The sequence below is a fragment of the Musa acuminata genome, chromosome BXJ3-5 (assembly GCF_036884655.1).
Source record: "Musa acuminata AAA Group cultivar baxijiao chromosome BXJ3-5, Cavendish_Baxijiao_AAA, whole genome shotgun sequence".
NCBI lineage: Eukaryota > Viridiplantae > Streptophyta > Magnoliopsida > Zingiberales > Musaceae > Musa > Musa acuminata.
In genome coordinates, this window is record NC_088353.1 from 37,081,520 (window position 1) to 37,101,826 (window position 20,307).

At 40.1% G+C, this 20,307-nt stretch overlaps 1 protein-coding gene across 1 annotated transcript; it reads right to left on the reverse strand.

The window, feature by feature from the left end:
• Positions 1–1,020: 1,020 nt before the first annotated feature.
• Positions 1,021–20,136, reverse strand: LOC135639049 (wings apart-like protein 2). The gene is made up of 13 exons (XM_065152767.1): positions 19,514–20,136; positions 17,778–17,877; positions 16,428–16,764; positions 10,804–10,916; positions 9,926–10,048; positions 9,740–9,833; positions 9,512–9,604; positions 8,187–8,830; positions 7,260–7,537; positions 4,708–4,858; positions 2,417–2,514; positions 2,252–2,333; positions 1,021–1,417 (listed from the first exon to the last, which is right to left on the reverse strand). The coding sequence occupies exons 1-13, from the start codon at positions 20,035–20,037 to the stop codon at positions 1,331–1,333; spliced, it is 2,724 nt and encodes a 907-aa protein (XP_065008839.1). The 5' UTR covers positions 20,038–20,136; the 3' UTR covers positions 1,021–1,330.
• Positions 20,137–20,307: the final 171 nt, after the last annotated feature.

Here is a 20,307-nt window from a genome sequence, read left to right on the forward strand (position 1 = left end):
TCCAGTTCTCTGTCTCAGCGTCCCCAGACTGAGCTCCAGTGGGGTTCCTGAGACGATTAAAGCATCGGTGTGGAAATAAATGTCACCGCACTTGTGTAGAACAAGGAGGCAGAGAAAAGGATGCAGCCGGTGTGATTCGAAGGTAGGCAAGAAGGCGTTTTGATGGGACTCGAATAAGTTGTCCACCGAGATTAATTCCCGCGGGCCAAACGCATCGAAGAGAAGATCCAAGTCAAGAAGCAACGATTTTTACGTGGAGGACCCGAACTGTGCCGCCGGAAGAACTCAGCGGCGATCTTGGCGAAACTTCTCGACCAGACATTGGGCTGCAGGAAACTGAGAAGAAGCTTGCTCTCTGCGTCGAGTTGAGGGCTCAGGAAGGAGAGAGAGAGATGTCCAATCAACCCCAGCTCCTCACACATTTATAGGTTTGGAGAGATCAAATCAGTCAATTTATTATTACGAATCGTAATGCAATATATAATATAGTTTTCATCTTTGAGCAACATTCAATAAAAAAAAAAACACTCAAATCCCATGTTGATTTATCTAATTAAAAAATTACTCAGATGGCAAAAATGTTCACAAAATCGCTTCATAATTTTTTTCTAATTATATATAGGCAAAAATTATTCAACTATAACATCCCTAGAAGAATCACCCAATAAGGTATTCTTATTAAAATACAGACTAATTTGATATTTTGGAAAAATAAAAGAAAGGGAAAATAAATAAAAGACATTACTGAAAGGCATTTTTACCAGCACATTTTATTGAAACTTTAAAGTGGATTCACCTGGGAAACATGGACAATTTTGATTGCATAATTAGCATTACCCTGAAACATCAGCTACTTCGATCTGCTGCTCAGAAAATTCAATAACTCTTTAGAAAATTCCAACATAAAATTCAAGAAGGCAGGAGTTTTGTGTTCATTCACTTTACTGATCTGCTGCATTGATTCTGACACTCACATGCTTTCACCATTACAGATCAAATCCATAGTGGCAGACACCAAAATTTTGAACAGAGCCTTCTCTCATTTACGACATCTATTTGATTCAGATGACAGGAACATTAATAACAATGCATCTTGTGATGTTTATTAAATATATGATACAACCGTGGCAGCATGAAGTGGGGAGAAAAATCATATAAAACAACAAAGAAAAGATTTAAAAAGAACAGATTATAAGACAAAAGGATACAAGTTGCCATAAGAGTCTTCAGAGCCCAAAGCAGAGAAGCTAACCCAGGACTCTTCCTCATTGTCTGAGAACTGAAAGCTTCCACATTGCGCAGAAGAGACCAGCAGCACTGCAGGATCTCTTCAATAAGGTCCTTTACAAGACTCGATTACTTTGACAACAGCTGTGTGTGTTTCTGGAGGCATCATGTTTAGCGACAGATGGAATGCCTGGCAATACCATTTGAATGCATAATTATGTGCTACCCAAAAGTAAACAAACAAAAACAACCTAATTTGTTAAATCACATCACAAATCATTGCAGGCAGTCCATGAGTAAGATGGATATACTGGTTTGAAAGTCCTGTAAATATCATTGAAATATCAAAGCAACATCAAGGGGCTATAAGGGGAAGAGAAATAACAGATTAGATGGTAGATTATATTGTCAAACAATGACCATAATGAGCAGCATGATAACATGTAATAGGTGATTCCAATATATCAAGCGTGAGATATCATGCTAATAATGCAGCTTCACTTATCCCAATTAACTAGACCATTTAGCGATGCCACATGGAATTACAGTAGTTACCAATATATATTGTATAGAGTCACACAGATAAAATCCTATTGGGGGATTATAGGTTTTAATCCTGAAGCCTCAAATTTAAACAAGGAAGCTCCAAATCAAGGATTAGCTCCATTTGTCATGATCTATGACAATACGAAGAACATCAAAATTAAAAATATATTCTTCATTCTAAAATGTTACAGCAAAAAATATGTCGCATATATATATATATATATATATATATATATATATATATATATATATATATATGCACACATGCACGGGTAGGTATATGTATATATATGTTTATATATACATGTATATATATTAGCTTCCAAGTATTTTAAACGTTGTGTTCATGTTTAAGGAAGCCGATTTCCAATTTGGAGACTCTATGACTCAGTTTAGGGTGTTATGATTGAGGATCTAATTCTCCTGATAGACTTTAGCTCAAGTTTGTACATATTACAAGAACATTTTGGTAACTTACCACAAATCTTTCTAAAACAGGAACTAGAACTTGCAAGTTCCGATTCGGAAGGCAGTTGGCAATGGCTTCACGGACTTCGGAACTGACGAGAGCAAATTACCATTAATAAGAAGAGTGCATTAAACTACCATAAAGGATCACATAATACTGAAAGGTTATGCAAACCTCTCCGTTGATAAAAAGGCAAGCAATAAAGCTGCATATGCTTCGATGATCATCATTTCAGCCTCACGTGCTCCTTGCAACAAAGACTCTTCATCATCCTGTTAACTCATTACAGAAATTCAGTCAGTTGGCTCATCAATCAATGTACATCTTTAGCAGGAATATAAGATTATAAGCAACATTAGCAATGTATGTTAATTTTGAGGGGTTACCACTAGACTTAAATGAAAGGCTATCAACAGATCATCAATTTTAGATTCAGTGGTGACTTAGTACCCACAATACAATATGATCAACCAACTTACTAGAACTTATCCTTTAAACATCTGAGGTGACAATTAAATTAGATCTGTAATTTGGCATGGTATTCCTGAATGTTCCCATTGTAAACCAGTTGCAGTAGCAAACTCAAATTTCCCACAACTGTCACCTGGGAACCTGTAACATCCTTCTTTGTCTTTATCAAGCTGAATTGCCTAAATTTGCAATTTAAGCAACAGTGATTGTACTGTTGACTCTTCATGTTCTATAGCACTCAAAGTTCAAAATGACAAAGTTAAATTTATTTTGTTGCCTGAGTACCAAATCGGTAACCATATATAAAACAACAAACTAAAAGGGCACTGAGCCAGCACCATAGTGTCATAAAGAGCTCTGTTTATACAGAAACCACGATATAGATTATAAAATTCTGTAATCAGATCATTTTTCCTGTTCAGATCAATGATTTAAAAAGCGCTAGGCGCCAAAAGACGTCAAGGTCCAAAAACGCCCAAGGCGCTAGGCCCTCGCCCGAGCAAAACGAGGCGCTAAAATATAAAAATATAAAATATAATTAATAAATATAATTATTTAAAATTTTAAATAAAAATATGCTATTAAATTAAGAAAATCTATTAACAATATTAAAAATTAATCATTTCAAATAAACTTAATATTAACAGCATAATGTATACTGAGCCTACTGACTGAGAAACAAGGAAGCAGCGACGAGCGGCGAGCAACGGCAGCGAGAAAGGGAAAGGGAGCGGGAGCGACGAGCAACGGGAGGCGCGAGCGGCGACAGGGACAGCGTTTGCGAGCAGCGACAGCGGGAGCAGGAGCGGCGAGAGCGGGAGGCACTAGCGACGACAGAGGCAGCGTTTGCAAGCAGCGACAGCGGCGACAGAGGCAGCGTTTGCGAGTGGCGACAACGGCAGCGTTTGCGAGCAGCGACAGCGGCGAGCAGCGAGATCGGGATCGGGAGTGGCAGCGGGTTAGGGTTGGGTAGGGGTTATATCGATTTAGTTGGTTCGATTAAACTAACTAACCAACCGAACCAGACCTAAAATCCTGGTTCGATTGCCTTGGTTTACCCAGGCGCTGGCCCGAAGCGCCCAGCGCCTGGGCTCGGGCGAGCGCCCAGGCAGCGCCTGTTTGAAGCGCGCCGCCTGGGAGATTAGCGAGGTGCTCGGGCCTCGCCTCACCTCACCTCGCCCGGGCGCCTTTTTCAATCACCGGTCCAGATTTATCTTCAACATTTTATTTGCTGCACAGAGTTCAGTCCTTCACTTGGGACTTCATGGCTTTGTTATTGTTGTTGTTGAGTTTAATGTTTCACATTCCTAATTTTAAGTAAACAAAGACATTTTTTAGTTATTAGTGATGAAATAGGACACAAATGGATAGTTAATGTTGTCTTTATTGACTGAAGAGAAATACAATTTCCCATGTGTTCCTGTGAAATGGAATGTATCAAGCAACTTACTCCAAAAATGTGTATAGTGCACATGAAGAATTATGCAGCTGCAAACTTACTTCATATTATGCAAAATCATGGTGCAAAAAGAAATAATTAATTCTACAAAGAGCACTGCAACATCCATTTTTCTTTTAAATCTATAATCGATCATGGATGGAATCCATGAAGGATCCAAATGAATGTTTCAAAATTATAACAAAAACAAGCATTATTTTGCACCACAAGCCTAATTTTGTTAAATTATCATTTTAAGAGTATCTTTAAGATTAAACTATCATATCTACATGGTAATCTATAGCATTCATCTAAAGCATTGGTCCGGTGGTAGTGTACCACATTCACTTATCAAAGGTTGAAGATTCAATCCCTCACCCCTAATACATTGGTATGTAAGTGGTGTACCAAATCAACTTACCAAAGATTGAGGTTTCGAAACCGACATATTTTTGAAGGTGCAAGCAATGCAAGGTTCTGGATACGTATCCTGCCTTCACCGCTTATCCTTTGTAAAAAAAAAAAAATCTTTAGGCTACATGCAGCATGTACTTACACATATATATGTTCTTTCTTCTTTAGCATCCCCATTTCCTTGATTTGACAAAAATATGGAGCACAACAAAGGAATTGCATCCCTCTGTGTCTCTGTGCTTTCTGGTTTTCCTGATTGGCTTGCTGAAACACGAGCTGCTGCAAGATGCAATCTGCAGAGGAGCTATTTAATGTAATATGCTAACAATGAACAATTTGGCTTAGCATGATCAAATAGTGCAGTAATAAGCATGAAAATAATAATAAACTATGAAGACGAGAAAAAAAAATCAGGAGAAAAGTTGTATTGGTAAAAAATGACAGGGCTTTGGTGACATTGCAAGTTGATTGAGCATCCATGGTTATAAAGAAAATCCAAGCCATTTTCCCAACAATGAATGACTATAGAGCATATCTTGAAATTGAGAAGGCTCTAAAAGAATTTGATAAAAAACTTACAAGTTATAAGCGACTGTCAAAAAACATCTACCCTGTAATTTGACCTTGTTTTCAACAGAGCTAAAACAGAAAAGTGGGATGACTCAACAAACCAGCATAATACATCCCTGCCTTGGTTGGGCCACCGTAAAAGGATATATATATATATATATATATATATATATATAGAGAGAGAGAGAGAGAGAGAGAGAGAGAGAAGAAAATTGCAAAATTACATGCCTGAGGAAATTAATTTCTTGGGTACAGTAGTCCCTTTCAACCCAAGATCTCTCTCTCTCTCTCTCTCTCTCTCTCTCTCACACACACACACACACATAAGAATTGAGTTTCCGACAACAATTGGATCATGATGGTAATTCTATGTTCTTTATTCTTATACTTCCAGGTGCACCTCTTGCAGAAGAATCAAAGGCTTGTAGCTTGGCATGAAAAAGATTATAATCAAATGTACCCTTTGTAACATCAAATTAAGGCAATTTTTAACCAATTAGTCATTTTGATTTCAGCAGGATTTGTCATTTAGGTTTCTAGATCATGATTATGATTTCCGATCACTATTTCACAACCATCTAAATCTCATCCAAGCCATGCAACTCTCATATCATAATTTTGTATTTGTTATGGCAAAATAATCTCAGATCAAAATTCCTCCAACTTTAATTCATCTTTCAGCAGGCTTTATTCATACCTTGTAGCTCAATTCTGTTGTAGTTATCTTCATTCAAGACTATCAACAACTTTGACAAAACTCTTCTTGCTTGCATGAGTAGAAGTTTCCAAAATGCATCAAATCAATCAATTCTCTTGGTAACTTATTTATGTTCTTTCCTGTTTCTGTTTTTTTCTTCGCTCTAGTTTGCTGTTCCTTGTATTTTACCTTTTCATTCTTTGTTTCTGTTCCCTTATTTGTTATGACGAAGTTCACCTGACAGAGTATGCATCGTCACCATTGAACTACAGCAACATGATTCTTTTGCGACTATCTTGGAGTGTTACACAGATTTTGCTGGATGTTGGATCAAACAGCAACAACTCCAGTACTTATGCATCAAAACCAAGACAACTCCAAGGTTCTAACTCTAGGAATTGTGTGTATATGTATCAAGCTGGGAAGATGGAATTTAGCAAGAAAACACTCGATAAATGAATCCCAGTAAAAGCTTAACACTGCTTAATCAACCCATGGAGCCAGTGAAGAACTACACTTAGGAGGCTTCTTTGAAATTGGAAATATTGGCTAGTGGGCATGCATGTTAGTTTCTCTGCAACCAAGGTTTAAAGTAACACCTATTCCAGTTGGTATGGTCCAACAGCCAACTGAGATACGTATTGAGTGATTTCGTTCAGATCAATGCTGTATGAGCTGTACCACCCGATAAGCTCACTGTGTTGGACTTACCAGCATAAAAATAGTACAAATACCAAATGGTATGAGAAGGTAAGCCTAACAAATGGTACCAAGTGATATGGTACAGGCCCACTCATATTTGTCTAGTGTGGGTTATACCACCTCATAAGCTCACTGCTTCCAGGGCAGTTAATAGTCCAATACCGAGCAGTACCACCTGGTAACCATATTATTTTCTTTTTTAACAATGACAATGTCATAATTGTTTCCTCTCTCTTCTCTCTCTCTCATCCTCTTTTGTTCACTCCTCCACCTCCTGATCCTCCTTGGGATCCTCTACCTCCTCCTTGTTGCATCACTGTTGCCTCCTACTCCTCCCTACTGCATGATCACCACCTACTCCTCTCCATCATGTCTCTATCGCCGCCACCTCCTCCTGTTAGTATGCATCACCACCTCCTTCTCTTTGCTTCCTCCTCCTTCACCTCTGCATTCTCCTCCTCCCCCTCCTCTTCATCTTTCTTCTCCTCCTCCGCCTCCTCTGGCCAGTCCCATACTCGTCGACAAGTATTGGTATGTCCCACAATACTAGTACCATACCTATCTGTCCAAGAACTGGTATTAGTAATGGACCGGTATTTAGAACCATGTGTGCAACAAACAACACACCATGAAACATGGTAAAGTAATCTTTCAGATCATATAAAGCATTAATTGTTCTCCAAAAGTATATTGATAAATTTAATGATTAAGGATTATGAAATAACCTGTTTTGACTATCCTTCTCCACAAGGTTGACAAGCAAACCCAACAAAGCTACCAACAAATCCAATTCATAATCAAGGAGATGTCTGTTGTTCAGATGACAGTCATTGTTGTGTAGGTCGGTAGAAGAGGTATTCTCTTTCCCCTTGCCATTCGATTGGAAGAAACAGTTAAATGATGGAAAATGATTAACTATTAAAGAAACCATAGTGTGCAGTCCACCACAAGCAGCAGTTTGCTGACACCCTACAGGATTGTCATTTGTTAAGTTCATAAGAACCTGCAAATTAAACAAACAAAGAGCTCTAAACAATTGCACAAGGAAAAGATGTACATGAAGCCATATTAACTGTAAATAGAGCAAAGACGAAAAAGAGATAATCTTTAAAAGATAAAATAGTGCCTAACTTAGACATCGAACTAACTCTTCTTTATAAACCCAAATGGAATTCAAATGGCCTCCATGTGCTAAATGTTGCATCAAAACAACCAGTGAAGTTAGCAGTTCAAATTAAATAGATAAAATAGACAGCAATATGGTTCCCAAGAAAATTAGCCTAGACAAATGATGAGATAAGCTATATTGTGAATGAAGTGAACTTTTTTGTATCGCAGCATAGTGATGCTGGAAATAACCATCTAAAAAGGCTAGGAAGAAATAAATTCAAAAAAAGAAACATATGATACCATGAAAAGATAGATTACATGAGTAAGACCACATTTGTGTCAACTTGTTTAAAAATGAAAATAATTAAGCAGACAAACCTTGGCAACTCTGCTTAATACTAGTTAAGATAGCTTGACTAGGAAGTCTTGTTCCAGGGTCATAAGAAAAGAAATATTAAGTACCGTGCATCATTTGCCAAATGTGGATGCATGTTTGCTTACGTACAGAAGCAGCAACAAGAGAATCAGAAATATTGAATTACCTTGACTGACGTAAGTAGGCAGTCTCCCACAAGGCTTGAATCTTCATCAATTCCTGATGAATGAGACACTGCACAATCATCATGGTTTTTTGCATTTGTTAGTTGACTCAACACATCATCTGTGGTACATATTGGGAGGTCACATCCATTTGAAACATCTTTACTTGCTAAAGCACCTTCATGTGCCTTAGTTATTTCTTTCTTTTTTGCCAACAATTCCCACTTCGAAGGTCCTAATTCACCATCATTGAATGCAAAAGGATCATGCATGTCCAATTTACAATTACCTTTAACATATTTCGGTAAATGAGGTCTTTCAGACATGCTGCCAGCTGTGCCATTAGTTTTTATAGAGATCCATCGATTTGAAACCCTATGAGAATTCATTTTTGAACCACTACCATTTATTTTTGTTTTTAAATTGTTACCATTTGCAGAGCTGTCTCCAGTTGATCTATCAATTACATCACATGAAACTGAGGCAGAAAAATTAGTTGCCATTTCTGAACCAGAAAGAGACACTTCTGACTGAGAATAAGATGACTTCTGACGTTTATGACATATCTTAATGACCTTCACTTCAGAATCCCTGTCAACACCAGAACACCCAACACAATGACTATCTGAGGTCTCGTTGTTGTTATCTGCCAAATAGGAAAAGATTATATATACTGACAATGGTGAGCAATAATAATGTACGAGACAAATTATAGCAGGGAAAAAAACATAATAAGATATCTAAAAGATAACTTGTTATTCACTGATGAATAGCAACCAGTATCCCAGGACAATAATCACAGTAGTGACAATGATTTGCATCCTCTGTAAATATAACTATATAACTTCTAGGGACCTCACTGCCTATGGAGCTTGAGAACAAGATAAATCCTAATGCAATTCAAATTAATCCCACTAGAAACATCCATAATAATTTTAAAATAAAATATTACAAACCTTATCCAAGAACTGCTTTTCCAAATTTTGGTGATACAGCATCTTAAATAGATGCAAGTTCTTTAGAAGAAAATTCAAGACAAATAAAATGTAACAGAAATTTTTTCACGTAAGGAAGACCAAGAACATCCTACACTACTAAAGTTAACATGAATTGCCTTCCAGATATTTCCAAGAGACAAATACATAAGAAATGATGATCAAATTCAGATGTTGAGCCAAATCAAAATCCAAGGAAATGGAAGAAAAATGAATGTAAGAATCTAATTGATACATGATAACTTATGCTCATCTTTCATAAGAAAAAAGCTGGTGTATTAAATTATAACCTACATCACAGAAGGTTCCATTAAATAGCTCTAGAGATTTACCTTTCAGTTTTTGTTTCACCTGAAGACTCTGAACTTCAGAAATTAACTTTTCATTGTTTGAAACATTGATATTACTCTGGAGCAAAGAAAAATCTGCAGTGCAATACAAATTACAGTAATAGCAACATCAGTAAGTACCAGTACAATGATATTTTCCTCAAGTGAGATGCACAAAAACATATTGCAGACTGAGGATGAATGATTGATCAGATAGTACATGCCAGAGACCTGAAAAGAATTTGATGGCATTGATGATGACCCCAACAAAAGACAATTGTAGGCCACCAGAGTTCAACTTACGTTTCATCCCAAGTAAGTGATTCTGTTGAAAATAAATCAAAATTTATACAGCTACAACATACTAAATTCTATAGGCTGTATATAAATTTGGCTACTTAAAATATGGTACAGTACCTGATTATCCTTGCTTAGAAATGTTGCATTCTCCATAACTTTCAAACACTTTAAAAGAAGTAGCATACTTTGCAACACTGATTCATCGTTTAAGTGAAAGAATGAAGATGAGCTATGCCATGCCTACAACATCATGTCAAAATCAAGGAATTCCTAAGAAAACTAAAATAGTAGGATAAAAAATTCCAGCAGGATTTTTTTAAAGAAAAGAAATCTTGGCATAAAGTTAATTCAAAGAACACATGTCAATATTAATATTGACATTTCAAGGTTAATGTGGCAATTTAGGTCATCTAGGCATGTAGGAACTGCAGTGGCAATAAGACAGATGATAGCATAAAAAGAGAGGGAAACGTATTTAATTCATCCTTAATGTGGCCAGTGACTACCACACAAGAAAATCACAATGGCCCATGTCTAAAACTCAAAAAGTCTTGAAACAACAAAGGATAGAGCTGGAAATTAACAATAATGAAACAACAGAATAATGATGGAACATTTTATATCCAACCAGGTTTGGACACTGAATAGGAAAATTACTAATGTATATCACAATAAGCAAAATTATACCTAGCAATAATGTCTTTACTTGGTTAGGCATTTTACTTGAACAAATTATTAACTTATACCAATACCAAAAGGAAGTTGTTTAGAGGCACAAAAGAGTTGATGTTTGTAAGTGAGCCAATATCATCGATCATCATGCTCACATTTCCCCATCAATATGATGCCAGCTAAAATACCTCTATTAAAAAAAAATTAAAACAAATGGTAGAGAACCATTAAATATGAACACTTATTAAAATGACATTTCCTCCTTGAGTCCAACAAATATTTATTATAAAAAAATTAGTGAAGTAACTCAAACTATATTTCACCTCCAAGGTGGAGTGGCAGCTAGCAAGAACATCAAAGATTGCATCAAGTCCACCAAGCTCTCTCAACTTTTCTTTGAAGTCCCCCCCAGGCATTTTCACCATATCAGATGCATCTAAAATATTTGATGTCAGGAGCAAACTAAGCAATAGTATGTAGAAAATGAAAAACAATCATAAAACAATATCTAAAACAATAACCAGATAGACCACTCAGATAAAATTGGTGAGCAGATGTGCAAATGTTGAGCCCAACCTGTTATATGAATATGAAAAAGTAAATTGCATTTAGCTACAAGAGATTAATTTACCGTACTGTCACGGACAAACTTTGAAACAGGATGTTTGATGTAATGCTTATATCTGTCCATGTCTGTTGGCATGTTCATGCCTTGTACAACGTGTAGAGGGGCAGCCGAAGGCTTATAAGTCCCATTTTAGTTGGGTTGATGGCCTCTTTAGGCTTGTAAATAAAGGTTGTGTCATGTGGACACGTGCGAGAGCTTTTCGGTCTGTAATGGACCATTTTACCCTTTGTTGTGCCACTGTTCAGAGCTTGTAAAGTCTATTTGTAATTTGCATTGTCTATGAAGTGTTTTTCGGACATGTTTTCTTGTGGATCCCGATTGAGGCGTTCTCCTTAACCCGTTCTCTCTTTTGTTGGTCCTAAGAGACAATGGGAGGCTTCGGGGAGGCTGACCTTTGCGGACGGACGCGCAAGGGTGCCGCACGACTTAGGCAAAACCAGCTAAGTCCGTGTCATATGGTATCAGAGCGGGACAAGCACTCATAGAAACACTTGACATGCAAACGTAGGGGACCTAGCGGGGCTGCGTTGAGGGCAGTCAGCACACGCGCGACCGTTTGAGGGAAAACGGGCATGGAGATGTAGGGAAAGAGTCGCTCAGAGGAGCGAGCATCTGAGATTGGCATTCTGAGGAATGGCCAACCCTTCGCGCAAGAGGCACCACGAGAACAGGAAAACTTGGAAGAATTTGGAGCGCACAAAGGTTGGGATGACTGAGTTTGAGCTACGGCTCAACGTTGACAACTATACTTGATGGTGCTCTAAGCAAGCGAGGCGCTTGGCAAGAATGAGACCATCGAAGGTGGAATGAGTTGCTCAACGACCAAAAGAGTTATGCAAAGCTCACAGAGGTGAAGGGAATTGCTAACTCGAAGAATTTGGTACTCATGCATGGGCTTGTATGCGGACGATGGAATGTTCGTGGCCATCCCAAGGCGACCGAGACTCGGCGCTATGGAGCATTGAAACTTTCTCTTCGGCATGTGAAGGATACGTCCGTAGGAGGCTGAAGTGTGCAATGAGTTCAGCATGTTGCTAGGCCTTGAGGGGTGCAGCGGGGGCTGTATGGACGTGGAGTCGCAATCTAGCAAGTGCGTTTGCAGGAGGCAGAACAATGCACAGTTTGTTCAGCAGATCGGAGTAGTCCAAGGGGATGGTGGTCTCCGAAACGAAGAGAGATGTTGCTCCAACGGGGTAGTTATCCAGGAGGGATAAGTCCCGGCTCTCCAGAGGGAGAACCATGTGAGACGGACCTCACATGTTGAGGAGGAGTACCTCAACAAACAACAACTCCACGAAGCTCGGTGGACTGAGCAAGCGGCGAGGAGTTGTCGCATGATCTCGTCGAGAGAATGCATTGGTGGATGCATTGCGAGATCAAGTGGGGGAGCGACCTAAAACAACTTAAATGAAGGCACACTTGGAGTCGATGTGGAGATCGAACTCAAGGGAGGGTTGACCCGTAGAATGGTGGGCGCGAGGGCCACCATCGACTCAATGCAAAAACGAGGAGCGGAGCAACTTGGGTGTAACTTGGCGAAGTACCCAAGCCGCATGAAGGGAGCCAGCATAGAAGTTGGAACATGGAGCAGAGGCACAGTGCTTTCCTTAGACAGAGGTCAAGGACATGAACTCTTGCAGAGGCAAGAGTAGGATCATGTTGTTCCATGGGTCCTTCCTTCTGACGGAGCGGACTCATCTTGCATGGTGCCAAAGACGAAGGGAGCTTCGCGGCACATGCACCTTAACTCGGAGAAGCATTTGATGGAGGAACTAAGGCGACTCAATTTGCGGAGGCGAAGTTGGGTTCAGAAGGGCCTTAGCACGGGGCAAGAGGACGCAGAGGCGGGTACTCTTGAAGAATATGCCACAGTGTTGCCATTTGAGTTGCTATGAAGGAAGCAGTGCGCAGCGGAGATTGTGCTGGTAGGGGCAGAGGCCCAGGATCCAGACAATGGTGCACAGATTACAGTGAAGTCGGTGGACTTCGAGAGCTACTAGGCGACGGACTGTCCTAGAGCGGTGCTTCATCTAGGTGTGACCCAGGAGTGGGTGGATGAAGGTCGATTGCCAGAGGAGCGAACAAAATCGAAGGTGGAAGGGACCCTGCGATGTATTGGCAGAGGCCACACATGGAGGGTTCACAATTCGAGTTTATTCCACAAGGATCAGAATGCAATGGAGATGTCACCAGGAGGCGACATGGTGCAGCGGATCGTGGTGGAACAGTTCGTGGCAATGCGATACACACAATCGGTCCCATGAGGGATGAGATCATATGGAGGTATGATCGGAAGTTACTGGAAGCTCTACTTCGGTGAACAACACGACGGCAAGAAGGGCTATGGATTCAAGGAGTGAAGGCCATGGTACCGCAGAGGCGGGTCTTCCGGGCGTGCATCGAATTTTGCATCAGATGAAAGCCTTGGTCATCAGCATATGGGGGCTGTGTTCCACCAAGGGAAAAGTTCGAATGCAAGTACCAGTGAGTTCCATGGGAGGGACTTGATCATACAGAGGTATGATCGAAGCAACTGGAGAGTTGGACTGCTCCAGAGCTCATATTCGCTTAAGGGAGCCCGACAAGTCAGCGGACAAGGTCGAGTAAGCGAACGTTGCTACCAAGGAAGCTAAGGAGAACAGAATTGGTGCAAACCCTACAACGCGATGGCAGAGGTCATGCATAGGAGTTGCAATCTGTCTTTCCATCGACCAAACAGACTGCTTGGAGAACACAGAGGTGTTGAAGTAGGGGGTCGAAAGGGGCGAGGAAACGACGACGAGTCCAGATGGACTTAGCTACCCAAAATCAAGCATCAGTCAGAATGGAGGTGGACTCAGAGGAGTGTCACAGAGACATTTCTACTGATCATGCAGAAAAGGGATACAGATGCGAGGCGATGGATAGTAGGGTCATGGGCATAGCAGCGCCATGGTACCGCAGAGGCGGGACTTCCGTACAAGTCATTGATCCCTTGCTCTCACGGAGGGAGAGCGCTTGGTCATGAAAGGGGCCGAGGAGGTGGAGCATGCAGAGGCAATCTCCAAGTACCGAGACAAGGCTGAAGGGCAGAGGCCAAGAAACTTCGTAAGACCGGTGTCAACAAGTTTCTCATCAAGATAGCCGTAAGTGAAGGACTTCGGGTCATGCAAGAGTGCACGACCAAGGAACGAAGCAGGCAGTACGCGGTGTTGTACCTTTGCTACTCAGTGGAGTAGGCAGTAAGGTTGATGGAGAAGACGGTACAATCCTAGAGGCGACCACATCTATCAAAGAATTACTCCAAGTTGGGGTGAAAACTTCTCGCATTCCAAAAGTTCGATGGCATTGAGAAGGTGAATCACAGTAGCTAACTCAACGCAAGGAGTGCAAACACTTCAAGTGCTTCAGAAGTGTGAGCAAAGAGCAGGCGAAGGCCAGTAACCAGCTCGATGCATGAAGTACAACCTCGAGGAGGCGAGCGAAGTCAAGTAACTTTTGCCTTCTCAACTCTTAAGAGAATGGGCGAAACCGAGTACCCCAATTCTCTTATCTATCTAGCAGAGGAGCGCTGCACAAGTTCAAAGACCCTTCGAAGATAATGGAAGACAATAGTTGTCAAATCCTCACCAACGGTGATCAGTGCTACTGAGAGTAGATTGTCCGCCTCATTTCCCAACGAAATGTCAATCGAAAGCGGAAGTGATGCGAACCTACTTGGATGTGACAACTAACTGAAAGAAGAGTCAATGAACAGATTTTGTGGAGGAAGGACCCAAAATTTCAGAAGTTTGCGAGGCGATGCTCGTTAAAGCTCCAACAAGCATCCACCCAGTTCAAGCAGCATGTGGAAATTTTGAGAGACTGGCGCAGTAAAGATGGTCTTTTCCTTCATTTGGTGAATCCGCAAGAATCGACAAGGATCAACACAACTCAGCCAACCCCACACCAGAGTTAGAGTCATTGGTGAGTTGAAGTAGCATGGCGGATCAAAGATTCGACTACTCAAAAACAGCAGCGGAGAGCAGCTGGGAGCCAGGAGGCGCATTGCAGCTGGAGCAGAAGATTGAAGACTCAGCAAAGGCGAAGAGTTGCAGTGTTCACAAAGGCTTTGACGAGGACGTCGAAGGGATAAGTGGGGGAGAATGTCACGGACAAACTTTGAAACAGGATGCTTGATGTAATGCTTATATCTGTCCGTGTCTGTTGGCATGTTCATGCCTTGTACAGCGTGTAGAGAGGCAGCCGAAGGCTTATAAGTCCCATTTTAGTTGGGTTGGTGGCCTCTTTAGGCTTGTAAATAAAGGTTGTGTCATGTGGACACGTGCGAGAGCTTTTCGGTCTGTAATGGACCATTTTACCCTTTGTTGTGCCACTGTTCAGAGCTTGTAAAGTCTGTTTGTAATTTGCATTGTCTATGAAGTGTTTTTCGGACATGCTTGCTTGTGGATCCCGATTGAGGCGTTCTCTTTAACCCATTCTCTCTTTTGTTGGTCCTAAGGGACAATGGGAGGCTTCGGGGAGGCTGACCTTTGCGGACGGACGCGCAAGGGTGCCGCACGACTTAGGCAAAACCAGCTAAGTCCGTGTCAGTACACCAGGGTTTCCTAATAGAAATCTGAGATTTTTCTTTTTCAAGGGGAGCACACTTGGCACTATAATATAGCTAGGCTCCTGGATGCTTATAACCAAAGATTACAATTTTGAATAATACCGCCCATATCGGTCCGTCAGCAGACCAGTACACGGACCGCCCGTTACCGAGCGGTATTATATATATAATATATATAATATATATAATATATATAATATATATAATATATATATATATATTATAATATATATACATTATATAAATATGCGACGTAGCATCTTTCTCCCTAGCGGGAAAAGGCAACGTCGCGTCACCTCGGCAACGTTGTCGAAAAAGGTGACGCGACGTCGCCTCGGCAATGTTGCAAAAAAAGGCGAAGGGGCGTCGCCTTTTTCGGTAACGTTGCTGAAAAATTCTTTTTTATTTATATATATATAAATATATATAAGATTTTTTTACTTATATATATATATATATATACACCGAACGGTATACCGCTCGGTATACAGTACCATACTGTACCGAACAAAAGTCGAAACTCCGGTACGGTACCATATTTCAATCCTTGCTTATAACTACTATCACTTGAATAGTTGTGCATGCAGAAATTAAAGATCATAACAGGATTTTTAGCAGGTCATTAGAAAGATATCTGCCTAATCAAGCATATGACTAAGCAACAGTAGCAAAGCTAAGCGAACACTGGATAATTCAAATGGCCTTTATGGAATGGAAACCGACTCTACCTTCAAATGATACAGTGGATAAGCATGCTTTCTCCATGGCCAATAAAGCTATCCATTTGGAGCTCAGCTCTGGCCTCTCTGTTCTATCAGCAGTCTCAGTGCCTAATTTTATCTCTTTACAGCTAATAAGGATTTCTGAAACTTTTGAAAAGATAGCCCTTGAGGTGGAATCTAATCCTTTATATGTACTATCTACTACTTGAGTCTTATGTTTTCCAAGAAGCTTAGATCCAAAAGTTGATGCCTTGTCCCCAGTGGTCTCAGGAATTGTTGGATTCAATAACTTAAGAAGAAAGCCAATACAAGATGGTGAATCCAGCAAATGATCATCTTGAACCTGAAACAAATTGATAAAAAGGTAAAGAACTTAAAGGAATATGAAAAAAATATTTTAGTAAATCAGTCAAACTATTATGCTGAGTATGAAGCACATAATATCAAACTTCAATGAATAAATTAAGATTCAGTCATAGTGGATAGGCATGAAAATTTATCCAGTGTAATCCACAGATGCAAGTCAATATATGTATACATCTTCATTCTTCGCATATACTAAACCTCTCACAAAAATTTCCAGATTATAGAACAAATTGAAAATAGTTAAGTATTTCTCAATTTGCTATATGATTGCACAATAGAAGACAACTACCCTCTTTAAAGAACTAATAAATTATTAATTGGGTGACAAACACCATTTAAGTGACTTGCTAAAAAAGACTCTTTCCATTAGATCATTCAAACTTTCTACACTAACCAGAATAATGAAAGAAAATGCAAGTGTTGGATTATAAAGATGATAAAAATTATATAACAAGCCACTTTTGCCTATAGTCCTTTCAGTCCTTGAAATTATTTATTTTTACATTCCGTATAAAAGTTTCCACTATCTCACTATCAATGACAATATATATTATTTTCTTAATATCTTATGCTTTAGGATAGAATCACTGAAATATACATATAAATGACTCACAAGATGGATGAACTGAAGGCAAATTGACATTTTTTTGTGTAATTTTAATTTTATGATAGGCTGATAGGGTTTATTTCCAATAATTGGTGCTGAACATGAAAGGGAAAAGCAAAATAATTTAAAGGTCCACGATCAAATTAATAAATAATAATGAACTTGTTGGAATTCAATTTACCTACATCTCTAGGACAAACACTGTTGAGTGGCATATAGCATATTTGTAGCCAGATAAACAAGAACCATAAATAAAAAAGAATAAAAAGAACCCCAATGAAAAATGCATTGATAAGGTTTGTTATATTATCACTTAAAATGGAAGATGAAGACTCATAGGCATGGTAAATACAGAAAATATTTTAAATATACAAGGAACTTACATCACTTGCCAAGACATAAAAAAGAGCAGCAGCAGCGACTGTACTTGGAGAATCATCTAATCTCAGACCCAATATGGCATCAATGATCCTCTTGGCCATCCTGTTAGATGTTAAAAACTTTAACTTGTCAAATTACACATACTGTCAACAGATACTACAGATGGCACCAACAAAGTAAATGTTATTATACTGGAAACTGCATCATAATTCAGACAACAATACAAGCATTTCTGAAATTTCCCAAAAGCTATATCACAACAGTGTTGCCCCAAAAGTCCAGATTTAAGTAGTAAATGAAACAAGGAAAACAACAGTATTAAAATTTTGGGGCTTACACATATAGCACATGCAATCATATATATAGACACACCACTCTAAGAGGATATTAGCACTGGTGCCCTCCAAGATAGTTTCTATTTGCATGAATGTTCCTTTATTATATTTCTGGAATTGGATTGTTCATTAGCACAAGAACAACAATCTAAAATCTTAAAACTATTTGCAAAAATACCTTACTGAATATCTCTTTATATTCCACACCTTGTAAGTTTTACATCTCTTGACTACCTTGCTGGTTGACGCTAGGTTTTAAGATTACTATACTTAAACTCATATAAACTCATCGTTTCAAAATTAGTTTGCAAACAACAAAGAAATTAAACATTTGCATCAGTGCCTTCCAAGATGGCTCTAATTCCATCCAAATAAATCCTGCAATTTAAAGCACCATACTGACCATCAATATAAGCTAAAAAAGGGAGAATGAGAAGAATGTTCTCTTATTTTCAAATATCTTTAGCTCGTACATTAAAATGTTCAGAAAATATTGGATGAGAACTCGCATCCCTCTTTCTACAGTCATTCTCTCTAAGTACACAACACAAATTTGTATGCCCGTAATTCTGGCATATGGTAGATGAAACCAACATGCATAGGTATGGGGAGCATGAGAATATGGCTATAGAAGCGTTTCAAAGGCCACCCTAATGTGCAAAGAAGGGAAGAAACAGAGAAGAAGAAGAAGAATTATAAGAAGAAGAATAGATAAGAAAAAACTGAAGCAGCAAAGATGCATGAACCAAGTTTAGAGCCTGAGCTGATCAAGCAATGCTCCTAGCACAGACAGAACCTGTCAGGGTAAGAAGAATGGTGCATCGACTATCTCTTTTTCTTTGGCGCTGAAAAAATGGCACCCAAGACACCTGCTGAGCGAGATATCCTCTCAAGATGAACCAATTGCATCAAGACATCAACACATACTAGACAACAACCAACCAAGACTGCATCTTCCCACCCACACCTCTCTCTCTCTCGTCAATCGGTTGCCTATATAAACTTATTAATGAATAGAATCTATTGATTCTTTCATAATAAGCACTTATTTTCTTATAATACAGAAAAAATGTTAAGGTTGGCCATTGGGGAGTCTTTTCTTGGCATTTCTCCATGGTAGTTTAAGATTGTCCCTTTATTTGGTCATCGTTGTACACAAAATTCCAACTTGCAGACAGACTATTTAAGTTGATAAAAGGAAATCATCTCTGATACATAAACGAGGAGCAAAATCTTCAAACAGAAACTACTATCTGCTAGAAGAAGCTAAGTCAGGAAACTCTTATTTGTCATTGTTAGACTCTATATTACGAAGTTTCAAGCCATCAACTCGAAAACTACTTTCTTGGGGAATAATTAATTGGGCAACAGATGAAAATATAAAAAGCATCTCATTCACTCACCCCTGCACCCGGAGAATCCGCCTCTGCTGGGCCGTACTGCAAGTCGACAAAAGCGACAGCAAGCTCGCACGCCGGACCCTCACTGGCTGCCCCCGCCGTAGCCCATCCAGCGCGAAGTTCACCTCGTCCACGTGCTCCATCATCTCCCCGAACTCCTGCGCTTCCATCAGCGTCGACGTCGTCACCTCCGCCGACGGATCCCTCGCCGACGCCCACGAGACCGTCCTGGGACCGTCCGATCCGTGGAATTCGTTCGGCGGGTCGCGGGGGAGCTCTGGGGCTTCGTCGTGGACGTCGAAGGGGTCGAAAGACCAAGGGGAGGAGCAATCTTGGGAGGATAATGCGGAAATGGCAGGAGCGTGGCGGCCATAAGAGCTGTCCTGGGAGAAGGGGAGGTCGAGGAGCTCACCGGCGGCGGAATCGGGGTCGTCGTCGGCGTCGGGAGACTCGAGGAGGATGGGATCGGAAGAGGAGCGGCCAGCGCCGTAGCGGGTAGCCCTTCGGGCGTACGTCCGCACGATCATCGCCTTCCTGCGGGGGTGCTTCCGAATCCCCTCTTCACGTTCTTGGCAAAGAAAGAATTAGGGACGAGGCGGTGTCCCGAAACTGGATTCAAGGGGATCGAGGAGGGGTTTTATCAAGCGGACGTGGAGGATCCTGGGTGTGATCACCGCCCGGTGACCACTGCTTCTGAACCAAGTACGAATCACAACGGGTGCTATACCCGATAATTTTATCAAAATCCGATAAACCATTTAGATATTTGAATTCATTCTAGATATTTATTTTTCTAC